Genomic DNA, 19,376 nt, shown 5'->3' with positions numbered 1-19,376 from the left:
ATCAGATGCACAAGGATGGCACAACACTAACTGAATAGATATTACTTTAGAAGATTCATTGTCTTAGGGTGACTTTATGATGCTGACTTGTATGCCCATTCCTCTGTTTAGCCCAGAAATAAGTTTTGTACCTTTAAAAGTAGATCTGAGAGTGAAGTGGGAGGAGAAGGAGAAGCAGTGGAATGTCTGAGGCAGTTGCTTTCAAAACATAGAGAGCTTCAGCATTTTTCTCTCCTTGACTGTGTTGTCTGCAGCATGGATGGACAGCAGGAGAAAGCTCTCCTTTGCTTTTTAGTTAGTGTTTTTTAGCTAATTGAGGCAGTGAAGTTCCCTGGACTATGTTTTTTCTTTTTCTTGGAACTGTTCAAACCTGCTCTGAACTGAAAACCCATGGGAGCACCAGCAGCTCATACCTGTGGCCCACTGGGGCCTGGGACGTGGCATTTTCCAGTGCAGGAGGGACTGATGAGAGATTGGGCGAGCTGAGCTACAGCCTACGACAATGACTTGCTGAATTTGCCATCTCTTCAGAACAATGAGAGGTTTTATTGTTTAATATTATTTTTTTTAATGCTTGTGCATACTTTGCTTGTTAAATAAACAGTTTTTTCCACTTTTCTCCAAGGAAATTTTTTTCCCAACCACTTGGGGGAGAGCCTGCTTGGGTTTGCTTTCTGGAGGGTACCTCATTTGGCAGTTTCCTCCTAAATTTGCCCTAAACTACAACATTAAATCTCTGTAGAAACTCTCTATGTCATCTACCTTGCCTACTCTAGCTGGTTTCATTACAAATACAGATATCTCAGACCATCCTTGGTTCAAGGAGGATTAATTTAAAGCTAGGCTGCCTCTTAGGGCCTTGAATCTCCTTTCGATTCAAGGAGATCCTAGTATGTGTAGAGCTGGGACTTCCAGGAACACTTTCAGTTATTTAAGTAGTGCAATAATTTTTTAAAGGTGGAAGGCTTGCATGAAATTTGGCTGTGAGGTGGGTCTGCAGTGTTTGATCCAGGATGGCCTACTTGTGGCTGGCTGCCTGTGCTTGTTCCAGGGGTAACATTTGTGCAAGCTCAGTGTCTTATTTGTGTCTTGCTTTCATGGGGATCAATACAGTGAATCAATAAAGATAACCTTCAAATGCTGGCCTTTCAGGCAGGACAAATATTGGTTGCAAAAAGAAGAGGGTATTGCTTTGAAATCTGTCCCCCTGCCTTTGTCTCTCCTGTCATTTTCAGTTTCTTGTTTTGCATCATGCTGTTTGTCTTAAGGGAAATCTGCAGACTGGTATCACTTGGGGAGCTGACTCAGGCTTTAGTCAGGGTCTGTTGTAACTGGAGTTCACAGAGATTGCACTTCAGACTTACAAGAGCCAGACCAGCAGCACAAGTGGGGCTGTTGACCCCTGCTGCATATCCCATTGTAGGGGAAGAAAATAGGAAGTCAGAGAAGATAGGTTAAGTTCATATCAGAAAAGTATTGTTACATGAGGGCTGCCTTGCAACCCCTATTTGTAAATGTGCTGTGGAACAGAGTCCCCATCCCAAATTATTTTTCTTAAAGCACATCAAAACTGGACAATCAGTGGCCAAAGCTCCTATAAGAGTATGGCAGTGCTGTGGGGCTGCCTGCTGCTCGAGCATGAGAGGAAGAGACCAGTGATGGATGTGATTTTTAGGCATCTGGGATGTCAAAACAAACAGACAGTGATATGAACAGCTATCTAACTTTATTCTTTGGCCTCCTGCCCAGATTTGAGGTGCTGCTAGCTATGTAGCCTCTCCCTGGAAGCTGTGGAAAAAAAGCGCTGGAAATCAGATGTTTCCTGTTGGCAGTGCTCCCCTCGTCCCTGAGCACTCGGTCTTAGTTGGAACTCTGACATTTGGGGGATCTATGGGCCCAAGGGAGGGGGAACAAGGCTCAGGAGGAACAGAATCTGCTGGGGCTTGAGGGGTTAGTTCAGAGATATGGGAAGAGATCTGAATTCCCAACATTTCACAGTACCCGAGAAGTTTTAAAGTGTAATGTTTTTCTGGAGAGGGGAGGGTGAGAACTGCATCATGGAAGATTTAAATAGCTTGACCCATCTCAGAGCTGATAATTACCAGATTTCTGCAAACTAGGTGGAGGAAAAATTTACTGCAGTGTGGAAAAAGATTACAGACTGCTTATGAAGATACTGGGAAGTCAAATAGCCCCAGATTAAAGACTAGTGAGTCTTGAAATGGCTGGATTGTAAAAAAATGTGACCAAAAGCTTTATGAACAGGGACAAACAAGTACGTTGTGCTCAGACCTCATAAGATAAAAACCTAATGGAAGCCTTACTTGAGTTGTACATTGCTAACATTTTATGTTAAGTATTAATAAATAACTTCCAGTTCTTAAGCTTTGAGGCTTCAGAAGAAAACTTTTTTCCTAAACTGAGATTTAGAAAGAAAGGTTTAAAGACTTGCCTCAACTGTAAGACACTGGAAATCAAGTTACACAGCAGTCTTTTTCACTGTGGTGATGTTCAATCTACTGGGGAAATGAAAAAAATTAAGTGTGTGGTTCCACTTCTGTCTCAGCCAAAGACATCAATATAGGGGTTTACCTTTTGAAATACTGTCCAACAATTTGGTAAATCAACTTCTGCTTTCAGATGAAAGTTGTAAACAAGGAATATAAGATGCAGAGCAATACTGAGTCCAGATTAAGTCACAACCATTTTCTTCTCTCTGTTTATCTAGCATTTGTATCTGGATAAACAGAATCTGGTGAGAGCTTGCTGCACATGCATGTCAGGATGGAAAATTACTGCAAATTTGTGTTTAAATTCAAAAGGCATTAAGTTTTCTCATTCCAAATAGTGACCCTGAAAAGCTGAGCCTTAAACTTAGCAACTGTGACTTCTTTCAGGAATGATCTAGTGAATGTCAGTCCAAGGGTTTGTTACAGGCTGTGGTAGGCTGCTAATGATGACAAAAGGGAAGCTGTGTGATACACACATTGAAACAGAAATATTGAACTTCATTTTCTTGCTGCCTACCCTGCTAAAGGTTCTGTTATCTTCCCTTTGCCATTGTTTTCACTGCTAACTGAAGCAGATAAAACTGACTGAGATTCTTTGAGACTTTTTTGAGAAATTTCCACAAAAATGTTAGTAACACTTCCAGTCAATGAAGTTTTGTTGTGAAAATACTAATTTCAGTTCAACAAAACAGTTTCTTCAAAACTATCTGCAGTTAATATGTGATTAAGTTTTGCAAAATACTTGGTAGAGTACAAAAAATAAAATAGTGTATTTCACCATTCATTATTTTGGTTTCCTTGAGATACTCAGTTTCTTTTCACAATTTCAGCAGCTGATAAGTCTGAAGTCTAAACACAAGTTGCCATGCAGAGGGGTCTGCTTAGGGCCTGCCTGAAATGCTTTTGGGGAGAGTTGGTTTGCACGTTCCTGTTGTGCATACGCCCTGCGTACTCATGTTTTTCAGCTATTAGCTACTCTTCGCCTTTCTCCCAGGCGGTTCGGAAACGCCAGGCTGGGATGAGGCTTTAGAAGGCCGGCTCGGGGTCCTCGCCCGCCGTTTCCCGGGAGCCGCAGCGGGGCCGCTCCCGCTCACCGCCCGCCTCCCCCAGCCGCACGTCCTGCCGCCCGCCCCTCGCCACGCGCCGCTGCCCCGCCGGGAACGTGCGCCCGCAGCCGCGGCCCTGCCCCCCCCCGCCGCGAGGCGCGCCGCTATTGGCCCCGTCCCCCTCCCGTGCCGGCGCTGTTGTGACACGTGAGGGCGGCGCACGTGGGGACGTTATGTAAGGCGCAGGGGGGAAGGGGCGGGGCCGGCACGCGCGCGAGCTGCGGGGCCGCCGCGCATGCGGGGTGGGGGAGAGGGGCGGGGCCACACCGGTCTGGTTGTGCTCCCTCCCGGACAGAGGCCCCGGAGGCTCCCGGGCGACAATGAAGCAGCAACAGCAGCAGCAGCCGCTGGCACCGCCGCCCCCGCAGCCTCCCCAGCAGCCGTCGCCTCCCTTCGCCAGCCCGGGGGTCCCGGCCTTCCTCAGCAAGCTGTGGGCTCTGCTGGGCGAGACCCCCAGCAACCAGCTCATCACCTGGAGCCAGGTCGGCCCTCTCTCCCCCCTTACCTCCTACCGTCCGCGTGTGGCGGAGCCCCCGCCATCACCCTGCGCTTCGCTCCGGCGGGCATCGGGGCCTGCTGGGGCCTCGGCGTGCCCGTGGGGAGGACGGAAAATCAGGGCACGGCCACATGGCTTGGTTGGGCTCGGGCCGGGCTGAGCTGAGCTGCTCGGCAAAGGCCGGCTCGCCTCAGCCCTCAGCGTCTCCCTTGTGATTTAACTGTGGAGTGGGAGTCGCGGTGCCCGCCCTGGGGCCGCGTCCCCCGCACAGCTGCGCAGGGCGGGGGTGTCTGTCTGGCGGCTCTGACTGAGCAGGCTCGGGCGGCCGTGGGGGTGCGAAGGGGCCCGGGAGCCGGAGGATTTTGCCGTGCGGTTAAGGAGCCGGCGTGGGGAACGTGGGGCTGCGGGGTGGTGAGTACGCCGGGAATGGGGCTCGCCCTCTGTGAGCTGGGGCTGCGGGAGAGCTCCGGGGGATGGAAGAGCGGCGTGCTCAGGCCCGGTGCTGTTTCCTGTGTGCTGCACCCGGGCCGGATCCCGCAGGGACACGGGGGGGCGGCCACGTGGGGCATGGCCGGGGGCTTCCCGGGCTCGGTGTCCACCTGCTGCGGTGGCGGGAAGGGGATGGGCCACGGGGGAGCTCGAATTGGGCACCAGTTTTCTCACAGGGCAGTGAAGTTGCTACAGTGAGCATCATTGACGTTCTGAGCACGTATTTTAATCATAACTGCTTCATTTTTTCCCCTATATGCTGTTTTCAATAAAATCTTGTTCGCAAATCGTATCAATATCTTTAAGTGGTATTGAGTTAAACTCAATTGAGAGCTTCTTATTTTAAATGCTCTAGAAATAATGAAACGTCTTAAATATTGTACTGAAAATGATTTACCAATACCTTCAGCCAAAACTTCCCAAGGAGGGAAGCAGGAGGCCTCAGGAGATTATGGCAGCTTTCCTTTTTTTTGTTTTGTTTTGTTTTCAGATGGGATTTTTTTGTGATTTTTGGGGGTTTTTTTGGTTTTTTCTTTTTTGGAAGAGAGATACTAAAGGCTTTATGAAGATTGATATTGTCTACATTAAAAAATGCTGGTTTTGCTGCCTTATGCTTTTAATGGAATATTTCCAAATCTATTTTTATGTTTATTTAAAGTAAATGTACCAATACCTGTGTAGGTATCCTTGTGTTATTTTTTAAATGAAAAACAGTAAAAATAATTGAGATTCTGCAAAGCTGTTTCTAGAGGGGAAAGTTCACCCGTCACAGCTGATATTATTAACAACCAGCAGTTCTTGTGTGAGGAGGTATAGGGATTGCTTGTGATGTGGGTGAGGAGTACCAAATGAAGCACTTGGAAGGCTGCTGTGTGCTGGAGTCATTGGCACTAGGAGTTGACACTTGTATTTAGCTGTGTAGTGAAGCTTACAGGCTTAATGTCTGTGCAGCTTTGCTGTAAGTGACTGTCAGGGCAGCAAGAGCTTGTGGATGTGTTTCCCACATTTTTCATGTGCTAGGCCTGGACAATGTCAAGGTGCTGATAAAGTGAGGCATCACATGGAAGTTGTCTGTTAGTGTCACAGGTCACTGTAGTGTCACTTGCTTCAGCACCTTCAGTTTGTGAATTTACCACACAGCATTGGCTAAAATAGTCTGTTCTTGCATTTCTTTTTCGTCCCCTTTTTCTTCCACTGATTGGTTCTCAGCAGGAGGTAGGTAGGCATTAGGGGCAGTTTTAATCTCCCTACCTTCCTCTCAGTGTTAAGGCCCAAGTCATCCAGTGGAGAGCCATTTGTAACATCCTGTTTCTGACGCTCTCTGCTGATGGCTGGAACGAGCTGTTGTGGTTTAACCCCCACTGGTAACTAAGTGCAGCTCAGCCACTTGCTCACTTCCCCACCCCCTGGTAGAGAAAGTAAAACTCGTGGGTTGAGATGACCATTTAACACTGAAATGAAGTAAAGTGTGTGATAACAGTAATAAAACAGAAAGAAAACACAAGAGAACCAAATGCCCAGTACAATTGGTGACCACCTGCAGGCCAGTACCCAGCTCATCCGGAAAGAGCAGTTGGCCCTCCTGCTGGATAACCCCCCAGTTTATATATTGGGCATGATGTTCCCTGGTGTGGAATATCCCTTTGCCCAGCCTGGGTCAGCTGTCCTGGCCATGCACCCTCCCAGCTTTATGTGTGCCTGCTTGCTGGCAGTGCTTGGGGGGCTGAAAAGACCTTGACTTAGGTAAGCACTGCTCAGCAACAACTAAACCTTAACTTACTATCAACATTATTCCCTCACTGAATCCAAAACTCAGCACTCTACCAGCTACTAAGAAAAAAATTCTATGCTAGCTGAAACAAGGACGCCTGCCTTTGGACAAGGACCTGCATATGGTCTTACAGCTGGTTCTTTAAGCTTCTTGGGATCACAGAGCTGCTGGCATTTGAGGATAAGAGAAGTGACTCACTAAACTAAAAAGGCCTCTTAAGAAGATGCAGGAAAAGTGTTGACATTGTTGAAGATAAGACTTTTTATTGACTACAGAGTGAGAGTATTGTGGATGTGTAGACAAAACCTAAACCATTTTGAAGTAGATAATTTGCATTTGCCAATTACTTGCCCTGTAGTTTAAATGGAATGCAGTCATTGAAGAACAAAGATCTGATCCTTCTATTTTAGTTCAAGCCTGTGGATTAAATAAAAGATCAGTCTTCCCTCACAACTGGCATTGTGAGGGAAGGGGGAGGAGGGGAATCAGGAGGGGAATCTTGCTTTAGGTGACTACCTTTTTGGTAACTTCAAAACCCAGTGGACACCCTCACCTCTTTGACAGCTTCATCTGCTCTACAGATCCTATCAAACCAATCATGGTTTTATACTGAAAAGCAGATGGGACTGTCAGCAGGTTGTTGGTATTTTTTCCTTGCTCAGGTTCTTTGTTAAGATTCTTTACCGGCTTCAAGACTACATTCAAAATTGATAGTATTGTCCTTTAGGGAAACTGATCATTGCTGGTAAACAATTATTTCATATCTTCAAGCAGTGTGTAACAGTAGAGGTGTTTGCCTTCAGATACAGGTAATGATGTAAATTGATAGTACTCAGTTGCTTTGCAACTGCAAGGTTTGTACCCTTTTTGTTTTGGAAAATTGTAGGCAAGCAGATCAGTAATGTACTGTGTGCACAAAGGAAACATTCCAATCTGGTGATTAATTCTAAAAGCCCAGTGTGTTTTCTGCTATGGTTTTTAAGTAGCTTAATGTGTCTTTCTCATTTTAGAGTGGAAAGAGTTTCTTGGTGTTGGATGAACAGAGATTTGCAAAAGAGATTCTTCCCAAGTACTTCAAGCATAACAACATGGCAAGCTTTGTCAGGCAGTTAAACATGTGTAAGTTCCTGGATTTTTGCATTTTAGCACAGTTCTAAATCCTGTACATAAAAGTTAACTTATCATTTCCTTTGAGCAGGTGCTTTGTGTTCTCTGCAACTAGGATACTGTCTTATTCTCAAAATTGGTAACAGGATAGTGGGGACAGCATATTTTGAATTTCTTAATGTGTGTTTTGAGATTTTTCTTTTTTTTTTCTTAAGATGGCTTCCGTAAAGTCGTCCATGTTGATTCTGGAATTGTCAAACTGGAGCGGGACGGTCCAGTAGAGTTTCGGCATGCATATTTTAGGCAGGGCCGGGAGGACTTGCTGGAACACATTAAAAGGAAGGTTAGTGAAAATCCAGTGTGTGGAAAACCTGTACTGTTCAGTATTGATAAATAGCTAAGTTCATGTCAAATTTTAATGCAGGATTGTGAGTGCAAATAAGTTCAGACTTTATGGAAACAAACTTCCCTGCTTTCATTTACATCTTGAGCTTGTAAAGATATTTTGGGGGATTTGACAAGGCTTTTTTTATCTACTTTGCTGTCATTGTAGTAAAGTTTCACAGGTGGCAAAAAAGTGTGGGTTTTATGTAATATGACAATTTGCAAATGAGTATTAGAAGTGCAGAGCATACTTTGACTTTACCATCAGCAATGTAAGAAACTGCTCGTTTATGTAGCTTGTTTCAGAACAAAGCTACTGTAAGCATTAGACTGTACACCCAAGAGAATGGGGCAAATGTATAAACACATTTGTTATGCTTCTGAAATGTGCTCTGCTGTAACTGAGTCAAGTGCATATGGATAGCAGATAGAAATATGGCAAATGAAACTCGATGTCATGGTTAATTCCAGCCAATAGCACAGCCCCACATAGCTACTTGCTCACTACCCTCATGTCAGGATGTGGAAGTGAATTGGGAGAGTAAAAGTGAGAAGACTCCTGGGTTGAGATGAAGGCAGTTTAATAAATAAAGCAAAAGCTACACACACACAAGCAAAGCCAAACTGGGAATTCATTTACCACTCCCCATGGGCAGGCAGGTGTTCAGCCATCCCCAGGAAAGCAGGGCCCCATCACATGTAATGGTGACTTGGGAAGACAAATGCTACCATTCTGAACATCCCTTCCACTTCCTTCTTCTTTCCCTCAGTTTTATGTGCTAAGCATGACACCATATGGTAGGGAATGCTCCTTTGGTGAGGTGGGGATAACTCTCCCAGCTGTGTGTGTGCCCTCTCAATTTTTTGTGCAGCCCCAGCCAACTGGCTGGTGGAGTGAGGTGAGAAAGAAGCTGCCAGCACTGCAGCACAACTGCACAAGTCCAAAACAGAGCCCTGTGTTTGCTGCTGTGAAGAAAATTACCCCATGCCAGCCAAAACCAGCACAGGGTGATGTACTGGTTATCACCAGGTTTTGTGATGCAGTTATGATGAAATAGAGCACTTGGGAAAATGCCTGAAGAGTCAGGAGTGTACACAAATATTTGTAACAACTAAAGCTAATGTGGTGACAGCTGTGTTTCTGGTTTGGGGTTTTTTTGGATGCTTGGTTTATTATTAAATTAAGTGTATATTTTGCTAACATTAGTAAGGAAATATACTTCATCACCAAAAGAGAATAATAGTTAAGCATGAGTTAAGGGAAGTGTTGTTTCTGGATTGTAATCTTTTAAAGGTTTCTTCTTCAAGACCTGAGGAAAACAAGATCCGTCAGGAAGATCTCTCTAAAATAATATGCAGTGCTCAAAAGGTGCAAATTAAGCAAACAACTATTGAATCTCAGTTGTCTCTTTTGAAGAGGTAAGTTGCTTCATCAGTATGTGATCCTTAATGCTGAGTAATAGCTAATGGATTGTTTTGAGGCAGTTTGGTTTGTGCAGTTTGCATATATTAATTTTGTAGGACAATTAATGTCTATGCTCATTGTTTTTATTTTCCTGTTGTTTTTGTCCTTATGCCCCACTGTTAAAAATTGTGGAAGTGTTAATACCCATGAAAAAGTGTTTAGAAAATCTAATTTGGATATTCATTGGTTACCTTATTGACAAAGAAACGGAATTGAAAATCCAAATGTAAATAGAGTTTTTGTAGAATTTCATTACTGCCTGCTTAGAAATTATGATTTATTCTCAACAGTGAGATAAGTGTCACAAATTACTTAATCCTTTAGAATATGTACATACAGACTAGATACGTAAGCATAAGGTCATGCACTGTAAGTCACATCATCTCAGTAGAAACTCTATTAGAGTTTCTATTTCTTCTAGAAGATGGTTTTGTGACAGTGTACCTCTGTGGCAGAGCTCAGTGATTAGTTCAGGTTTTAAGAAGTAAATTCTCTCATTTCTAGACTTCAGTTCTACTACTTGAGTGGTAGAATATTTAGAGGCAAACTTCTTTTGCTTAGGGCATAGTCTTTGTTAGAATCTGGACAGTCTAGAGTCAAAATCATATTTGCCCTTTTGAAATCCTGGATGAATTTGGGTTGAAAGGTACCTCAGAATGCCATCAGGTCCAAACTGCTGCCCAGAGTAGGGCTGGCTTTCACTGAAATGACAGCCAGCTGCTAATTAACTGACAGTTTGTAGAGATGAGAACCTAGGGGTTGGTCTTTGACATCCATATTGTCATCTCATCAGTTTAAAGTGAATGAAGTAGAAATTGGAGCTAAATCAGAACACCTGGTCCTATAAAACATGTTGAGAAAACTAGTGAAAAAGCTGAGAAAGTTCAGAGTCCCTCACTTCTGCTGTTAATTTTGTGATGGAACTGTACTCTTAAATTGTGTGTTAGACATAGGAGCACTTTGTGGAGTGAGTAGTACCCTTCATCACACTGCATATGAGCTGCTGTTTCTGAAAGTGTAGTTTAAGGTTTCCTAAAACCCCATACACCAGTGCAGTTTGCTTCTTTGTGTTGAAAATTAAACTACAAAAGAGAGGAGGGTGGTATGTTGTCTACCCATATTCACTGAAGCTTTTGGTACTCATTATCTGCCTCTTAACATGGCATACACTGTGGAAGCAAAAAGGCTTGTGGTTACAATAGGGCAGTTTTTACACTGTCTCAGTAATTGGAGTACTCTGAGTACTGGAAGAACCAAGGTTTCTAAAACAGTGTTTTGTGAAAACTGCTACCTCTGACATGCTCCTGTTATTTTTGGTCACCTAACCTGTTTACTGGAGCTAATGGAGGTAGCTGTTAAATGCTGATGGTTAATTTTTAAATGCTGAATGTATGGGTAATGATTATTGCCAAATTTGGGAATTTTGGTTTTTTTTCCTTTAAAGCAGATGGAAATTCTCTGCAGGCTATTTGTTGTGTTTGAGTCTTTGTTTCACAGTTACTTTCCAAGGCTGCTTGGTGCCTGTGTGACACTCCCACTCCAACCCCCAATCTAGAAACACATTTCAAAGTGTTTCAATGAAGCCAACTGATCTTTAACATAAATTAAATACTAGTTTTAGTGTGACTTTTAAATCATCATTTTTAAACAGAGAGAATGAATCCCTTTGGAGGGAAGTGTCAGAACTGAGAGCAAAACACTTGCAACAGCAGCAAGTTATTCGAAAGGTAAGGCTTCATTCAAGTGTTGTGTGTGCTTGAGTGAGTGCTTCTGAAACAGGAATGCTTTGCCATGTTATCTTGCTTTGCCCTCACTCAGCTTTTTATAATGTCAGATCTCTCTTTAATAGAAAAAACAGCAGGGTGGTATATGATGAACAAGCCCTAATAATACAAACATTCAATTTTATTGCAAAAGCAGAAAATAAGGCCAAAGTCTTGTGAACATTTTCGAAGAAAGAGGCTCAAGAACATCCTACATCTGTTAGTACATTAACCTTAATATGGTCCATCCATTTCTTTATTACTTTGGGAATCAGATGTCTAATTCTCTGTCAGCTGCTTGGGAGTAACTTGCTCACTGCAAGAATTTCAAGATTCTGTATTGGAAGTTCACTGCTGCCCCACTTAACTGACCTACTGACTGTATATTCTATTTACCAGAGGAATAAATAATTGAGTGGAACCTATTGATAATATGTTAACTTAGATTATTTAACAGTTAGATTTATGATCGACCAAAACTGATATAAATGTGTAGAGTTTATAATCTATTTTTTTAACATATCAGGGCATCACTGCAAGTAGCCTTGTAGCAAAGACTTACTGATTTTTTTTCCCAGTTTCTTCAAGCCAGATACATACTTTAAAGCCTTAGATTTAAGGCATAAGAGAAGGAAGGCAAACATTTCAGAAGGAATGACAGCTGATGAATACTGTTAATTGTACATGTAATTTTTTTTCTGAATCTGTCAAAAATGTCTTTCACCAGAACCAGTATTTACAGATTCAGGTTACGTATATGGTCCACATCCCTATATGCCTTTTGTCATTTCTAATTAGAATTCTTTTAATCATTTGAGTTGCTGCATGTCTTTCTGTGTCTTGTATGATGTTGTATAAAAGCTGGCTCTTATCACCTGCTATGTGAAGTCTTTAACAATTGAGTAACTATTTAGGTATTATCAGCACTGGTTTATACCTTGATTTTTAGGTTTTCTGAACAGCTTTGTATAAAAGTTATTATGCAAAGAAAGTGTTTTGCTGTTTATGTATAGGTTTTATTACTGGTGTCTTTTGCTATAAGATGCCTTGGTGCATATGAGAAACAATTACAAAGTAAAGCAACCAACAGTAGTGTTCTCTCCCTTACAGATTGTACAATTCATTGTTACCTTGGTGCAGAACAACCAACTAGTGAGCCTAAAACGTAAGAGGTAAATATGATCTTGGACACTTCCTGTCCACTTGATAAACTGACAGGCCTTGTTGACTAATGACCAAAGAGGTAGGTTTGAGATGGCTGCCTCACTTTGCTCTTTCTGATGTAGGCCTCTACTTCTGAACACTAATGGACCTACAAAGTCGAATGTATTTCAGAAAATTGTGAAAGAACCAACTGACAGTAGCCACCATGTAAGTTTTCTATTGTGGGTATTCTCTGTTTGGATGGAGTGCAGGTGGGCACATGGATCAAATTCAGTGTCATATGGAGACTGTAACTCAGCTGTCTACTGAGAGCTGTCAGCTTGTACACGTGATAGGCTGTGTTGTTTCCTTTCAGAAGCTGGAGGGGTTGATAATCACCATCTACTTTGCAACACAAGCATATATAAACCACTTATCTGTGTACTCAATACATGATGGTGCTGAAAGCAGTTTGCTTTTAAGAGTGGTGCTATTAGAAATAGCACATATAATGTTGCAGTGTTATCTCGGGAATGTGGCATCCCTGGCCCCATACAGGGACAAGGGCCCAGTGTGCTGCTCGGTCATGTCATGTTCCTGTTACATTTGAATGAGTCACACCGCTGAAAGTTGTTTTCAGCTGTCCAAATAGTAATTGGTGAGGAAATTGTTAAAACAAGCTCTCTAGTGTAGCACTAGAATTAGCTTTATAACAAAGTATTGTTTAAACAGCAGTCACTGTTTTAATATTTTTAGTTCTTATGTCTGTCAGTGCTAATATAATTTTATTTCTACACCTGTAGTATTTACCAATTCTTTTTCCTATAGCTGTTATTCTCCAGCATGTTTATTTACTTGTATAGCTTTTTCTATTAAACATAGATCTATACAAACAGCTTGTAATCTCCAAGGCGTAGAAAAGCTCTTAGACTTCATTAGATGTGAAGCATTTTAAGATACAGTGATAACTGTCAAAATGCTGAAGCTCATTGTCCCTCTGCCCTGACTCTTTTAAAAATAATTCTCAGGTACCTCTCAACAGAAATGAGGGCTTAAAAAAAAGGGAACAGATTTCAGATGACATTGTTATTTATGATGTCACTGAGGATGTGGGTGAGGAAGAACATCCCATGGCTGATGAAGAAAATCTTCCTGTTACACCAGAAACAAGTGAAGATACCACGTCAGATTCTTCCAAGTAAGAGGTCTCAACATATTTGTGTTGATAAATGACTTTCAGTGTTGTATAGCATGCACTCTGTCAGATGTCTTAGATAATTTTTTTTGGTGAAGTGGTTAGAATTATTCAGCACTCCTGCACATACAGAAACTTCATTTGTGAATTCATGCTAGCTTTTGACTTACTGACCTCTGGATTTGTTCCAAAATAATTAATTGGCTGTTGGAGTTTTAATATTGGGAGGATAGATAGAAACTGGTGAAAGCAATCTGTATTATTGCATAATAGTTAAATATACTAAAGCCAGAGTAAGAGAAGTCTTCTTTACTTTTTGATTGTGTGTACAGATAGGAACGACTTCCCTTGTTTTTCCAGGTTTTTGTGGAGAAAAATTTACATGTGGTGTATGTCAGATTTTGGTGTGGTCCTTGCATTAAGCCAATTAATTTCAGGATTCTGGGTTTTTTGCAGTCCAGTTGTTTTTGGTAATTGAGTTCCTTCCAGTCTGTACTCCAGTGCTACAGAAGTTCTTCATCTTTCAGCTACAAGCAAGTTGAAACTCGGTCCAAGGATTTAGATGCAACTCTCTTCTTGAGTAGCATTGGACTGATATGGCCTGTATTATGCCTCAGGGAAAAAAAAAGATATTATTTGTAGCTTATACTTGATTGGGCACCATTGTTCTTGCTCAGCTGATGCCTGGGAATGCATTCTCTGTTAGAAGAGCTTCATGAAAAAAAGGCTGTGATAGAGAGGCAGTGTAACTAACAGCTTCTTAAGGGTTAAGAACCAGAATAGGCTTGAAAGCAAATCATTTGAGGCTCGCTCTTGGTTTTCAGGTTTTGTTCCTGGTATGCATAATAAGGTTAACTACAAACCTGTTGACTGGGATGCTTTGTTGTGGGTGCTCCAGAGTTGATGCTGTTCAACAGGAAATAGGCAAAATATATAATGTCTGTCTGTCTGTCTTGGTGACCTTGTATGATGTGGTACATACTTCACGTTTATATGCAAGCTTATAGTGGTTCTAATGACAAAAGTGTCAGTGTTCCTATAGCTCTTTAGCAGTTGGTTACTGTAGTCTGGCACAAGAGTGTCTGCTAACTGAGCTGCATTAATTGTATTGATCATTACAGAACTGTATCAATGAAAGATAGACATTTCGAGTATCTTGTTGTGTTTAGTATTAAAAAGCAGTAGAAAAAAGTGAGAGGTAACTAAACCTGTGGAATAATACCCATTTAAGTGTGTATGAAATGCTGTAATTAATTTATCTCACATTACAGCTGTAGCTGTAGCTACCATTCTCCCGATATTGTAATTGTGGAAGATGATAATGAAGATGAATATGCCCCTGTAATTCAAGGGGATAAAAACACTGAATCAGTTGCTGTCCCAGGTAATGCTCCAGCCAGCCATGTCAGTGACAGCACGAGCCCACTCATGTCAAGTGCTGTACAGCTGAATAACCAGTCAACTTCAACTGCTGAAGACCCAGTCTCTGTGATGGATTCCATACTCAATGAAAATGGAGTAATTTCACAGAATATAAATCTTCTTGGAAAGTAAGTAGTCTGGTCTTTTGTTTTTTCTAGTATTAGAACTGATTATTTGACTGAAGTAAAAAGAACTGAAAAGCAGTTTCTGCTGAGAACTTTAAACTTACAGGCTACTGATATTCCATCCAGTTTCTGAAGATTCTTCTATTTTAAGTATTTTAAGATGCGACCTCTGATTTTAATTGTTAAGTGAGTGAGTTGTTTAATCTGGCAGTGTAATGTTGTGGAGATTGCTGAAATCGTCAGGATTTATTTTTGTCATTCCTGCAGGTGGATTAGACCCATTAGGGCTGTGCAAGAATTGCATCTCTGCTAATGTCATGTAATAGTGTTATGTTGACATGATTCCTGTGATACCTCTTCCAGAGCACCTGTCTGCTGACTTGGGTTCTCTTCTAAAGAGGCTAAAAGTCTTCATTTTTCCAGAGGTCATTTCTTGTGAAAGACTTAGTTCATTCTAGTTCTGGTAAAGATTTTTAGATGCATGTAGTACATCTGTGTAAAGCTTACTTAAGGATTTCTCTTACTTTATTAAGGGATACAGCAATAAAATACTGTTTGCCTTCTAGAGTTGAACTTCTGGATTATCTGGACAGTATCGACTGCAGTTTAGAGGACTTCCAGGCTATGTTGTCAGGACGACAGTTCAGCATAGATCCAGATCTCCTGGTTGATGTAATTTTGACTTAAAATTAAGTATTTTCATAATAGGCTATAGGAAACATTTGTGTGTATTGTTGCTGTTTAATATGGATTTAAATCACAAATGATCTTTTTTTCCTTCCCTTTACAAAGCAAAGTTATAAATTTTTATGAGTTTCTGGAGCACTGCTATAAGTCTTAATGCTACACCACTGCTCAAGTGAATGCTTAAGTTTCTTACTGAACAGTGGCTTGCTTAATGAAATAATGCTGATATTTGTTGTGATGTGAACTTAGATGTCAAGTCAATTAATACTCTCGCTTGGAAATAACCCAGCACATTATCTTTGGTCTTCTCAGTGAACTGGGGTTAAAAAGAACCTTCCTCCCTGTTGCAAGACCACGTTGCTGGCTGGTAGCAGGGTGTTGTCTGCCATGACTCACATGTCCCCTCTGAAGTGCTGCTCCCTGTCCATTTGTTCCTTAAGCCTAACCTAAGCCCCAGTGCATGAGGTTACTGGGTCCTGGTGACATGTGGCTGCTGAACCTGCTGGAGTGCTGTTGGCCCCCTCTCACTTCACTGAGATCCATCTTAAAAGCACCTCTGCTCTCCACTTACTGATGGCTCCTTCCAGCTTGGTGTCACTTGCAATTTCATCCATCTTGCAGACAGAATTATCCATGCAGCAGTGTTAGTAGAAATTGGTGTTTTAGGACTGCAGCAAACCATGTTAGATGCCATACAGTTGTTTCTTTTGTGATCAGGGTTCATGGAATTCCACATAGTCTCCAGTCCTCATAGAGGGTGGAATAAGTACAGGGGTTTTTCTCACACATACAGAAGCAATGGTCTTGTATTCTTAATAGCAACACTGAGATACCTAAAACTTGGATGTCTTTTGTCTTATTCAGCTTTTTACAAGTTCTGTGCAGATGAATCCCACAGATCATGATCATATCACTAATACCAAAGTAAGTCTTAAATCCATTGCTCAACATATGCACTAGTGAGAGATGCAAAATTCACTCATCTTTTGCTGTTTTCTTTACTGGAATCATGGCACTTTGTGCTCTGGCTTTTAAGACTTGCATGAGAATAGGAAGACTGCAGCTGAGTTCATCCTGTTGGGCTTTAAACAACAAAGTAAAAAGCACCCTAATTAATTAGCAGTGCCCTTTAAAACTTGTGTTACCTCTACATTATACCAGTCCCTTGACTTTTATATCCCCGAGATTTTTTTATTTGCAAACATGGTATGCACTTCTATCAGAATGGTTTCATCTGTATTGTCTGGTGGGAAGAGAAACCAGTAATAAGCAGTGAAGCAAAGATGTAGCGCTTTGAATTTGTCCATTTGAACAAATGAATTTGTTCATTTAAAGCATTAGTTTTGGTTCTTGCTTTGTAGTCTGTGTTTCCATTTCATGTTTTCTCAGCCAAGGTATGTTAGTGTGGATAATACTGATTATGCCACTGCATCTTACCACAAATAAAAAAATATTTGTCATAGTCATTCAGCTGTTCTCCAGTAGCATTGGAACAAGTTTTAAAAGTATATTTTAAAAGTTTGCTTTTGTTCCCAGGTGGAGACAAAGGGAAAAGAAGCTAACAAGAATAATGCTGGTCCAGCAGCTTCACAGGAAACACAAGGTACTAAGCCCAGATCAGGTTAGTTGTAGTCATCTATTGAAACGTTTCCACAGTTGAACATTACTCTAAAAGCCATCTCAGTTATTTGCTCCTTATCTGATTTTATGTTATGCTGATAAATAACCAAAACACAATACTTAGTATATTTGCTTTTTAGGTTTTTGTCTGCACTAGATGCAGAGAAACTGATGTTTTGCAGGTGAATCTGCACTAATAATGTTACACATGAACATAACAATTCTTTAAAAACACAAACACCTATCTATTTTAGTAATTATTCTTTAGATAAATGGTGTGGGTTGGATTTTGTTTTTTCCTTCTGCATGTAGAAAGGCACATGAATTGATATTCTGGGCATTTTTTTTCCCCACAGATAAGCAGCTGATACACTACACTGCTTTTCCACTCCTTGCATTCCTCGATGGGAACCCAGGCTCTGCTGTTGACAGTGGGGGCTTCACAGCTGAAACTCTTTCCACTGCTGAAAAGTCCCTGGAAGGGGACGAGCTCCTGGAGAGCAGCCTGGATCCCCAGCCCACCCAGAGCAAACTGGTGCGTCTGGAGCCACTGACGGAGGCAGAGGCGAGTGAGGCCACGCTGTTCTACCTGTGTGAACTTGCCCCAGCACCCATGGACACAGACATGTCCTTCTTGGATAACTGATGTGAGGGAGGCTCTGTATATAGTCATGAAGATGAACTATTTATTTAGAATATTGTTTGGTATGAGAGTTTTTTGTACATCACTGTTTTATGTAACCAGCTATGTGGAATCTGAAGTACCTTTCCTATCCTATACAAGCAGTTGTTTAGCTATGGAGTTAGCCAGGCCACAGGCACAGCTGGCACTGCTGAGCCCGGCTCCTGCTGCACTGCTGTGAACACTTGGTGTTGCCCACATTGCTTGTACTGCAAGTAACCAACACTTGTCAATAGTGAGCTTTGGTTTATGGTTTCTTATACTTCTTGTCTTACATATGATGACATAAACTAGTAGTGTATGGTTAGGGAACACTGACTTTCTGTATTTTGGGGTTTTTATTTTTTACATTTTGTTTAACACACATGAGGCTTTTTTTGGGGTGGGGGGACCAGGACCTGATGTAGGCTTTTTTTTTCCCTGCTTCAACTGGGAACAAAGTGCCTGTACCTTGCTAAATCTTGGTTCTGCCTTACTTTCACTTCAGTGGAAGTGCTCACACATAGCACAAACTGGGGAAAAGTTGTTGACAGCTGCCAGGCCCCATGACTGCATGAGTACTTTTAACTTGGACCATCTATGCTGACAAAATAAATGTTACTTAAGTGTGATACTTGTCAAAAGTTTGTCTCTTATTCTGTGTGCCAGGTGGTTATGGATTTAACAGCATCTTGTTTTCCTATCATAGTAGCTGTGCAAGGTCTGCTGTGCACAGTTCCTGGAAAGTAGTTTCATTATGTCCAGCCTGACAGGTTTATTGATAAGCCTCCAAAAGAAGAAAGAAAACTAGGTTTTGTTAACTTCATACATGCAACACAAAAGCCACATTCCCCAGCTCTGGAAGTGGATCCAAGGTTTTTTTCCAGAGTAATCTGGCCACTTGTACAAGGAGCTGAATCCATAGACAGAGCTGTCAGCCCATTTTCTGAATTCAGCAATTTGTTCTTTGCTACAGGACTCAGGAACTTTGTTACAGGACTGTAGAAGCACTGTAGGTGTTTTACCCGAATTTAAACAGGTGTGATCCAGTGAGGTGGCAGCAGTTGATGAAGCAGGAATGCAGTTCCAGGTGCAAAGCACGTTAGTGTTTACTGGGACATGGCTGTGAAGGGCATAGGACTGTCAGAGAACTTCACCCAGGGGGTTACAGGTGACCTCCTGAAAGAGCCAGGGACTCACAGGTGTGCTCTGCAGCACTGTGGGTTCTTCTCAGAACCTGATAGTGCTACAAAGCATCCCCAGAAGAGAGGATGAGAAGGTTACACAAACCCTTGCAATAGCCACATCCAGCAGCAGCATGACACATCAAAAGTCATGGGACATCTTCATCCAAATTTATTTATTAATAAGGTAACAACATATTCCAAATTATTACAAGCCTTTACTAATCTTTCCATTAATGTCTCAAGTT

At 41.8% G+C, this 19,376-nt stretch overlaps 1 protein-coding gene across 3 annotated transcripts; it reads left to right on the top strand.

The window, feature by feature from the left end:
* The first annotated feature begins 3,872 nt into the window (after positions 1-3,872).
* Positions 3,873-18,578, top strand: HSF2 (heat shock transcription factor 2). Of its 3 annotated transcripts, XM_054280586.1 has the most exons (13): positions 3,873-4,098; positions 7,383-7,491; positions 7,695-7,822; positions 9,158-9,282; positions 10,980-11,055; positions 12,202-12,263; positions 12,378-12,462; positions 13,263-13,432; positions 14,701-14,979; positions 15,543-15,648; positions 16,528-16,587; positions 17,200-17,266; positions 17,640-18,578. In XM_054280586.1, exons 1-13 carry the CDS (start codon positions 3,937-3,939, stop codon positions 17,927-17,929), a joined length of 1,719 nt encoding a protein of 572 aa, XP_054136561.1. In that variant the 5' UTR covers positions 3,873-3,936; the 3' UTR covers positions 17,930-18,578. The 3 variants fall into 3 exon arrangements, with proteins under 3 accessions (XP_054136561.1, XP_054136562.1, XP_054136563.1); XM_054280587.1 differs by lacking the exon at positions 16,528-16,587; XM_054280588.1 differs by lacking the exons at positions 15,543-15,648; positions 17,640-18,578.
* Positions 18,579-19,376: the final 798 nt, after the last annotated feature.

The sequence above is a fragment of the Melozone crissalis genome, unplaced genomic scaffold (assembly GCF_028551555.1).
Source record: "Melozone crissalis strain CALT ecotype California unplaced genomic scaffold, PUWL_Pcris_2 ptg000027l_1, whole genome shotgun sequence".
NCBI lineage: Eukaryota > Metazoa > Chordata > Aves > Passeriformes > Passerellidae > Melozone > Melozone crissalis.
Note: the sequence above shows the minus strand (reverse complement) of the source record. Positions and strands in the feature narration are given on the sequence as shown.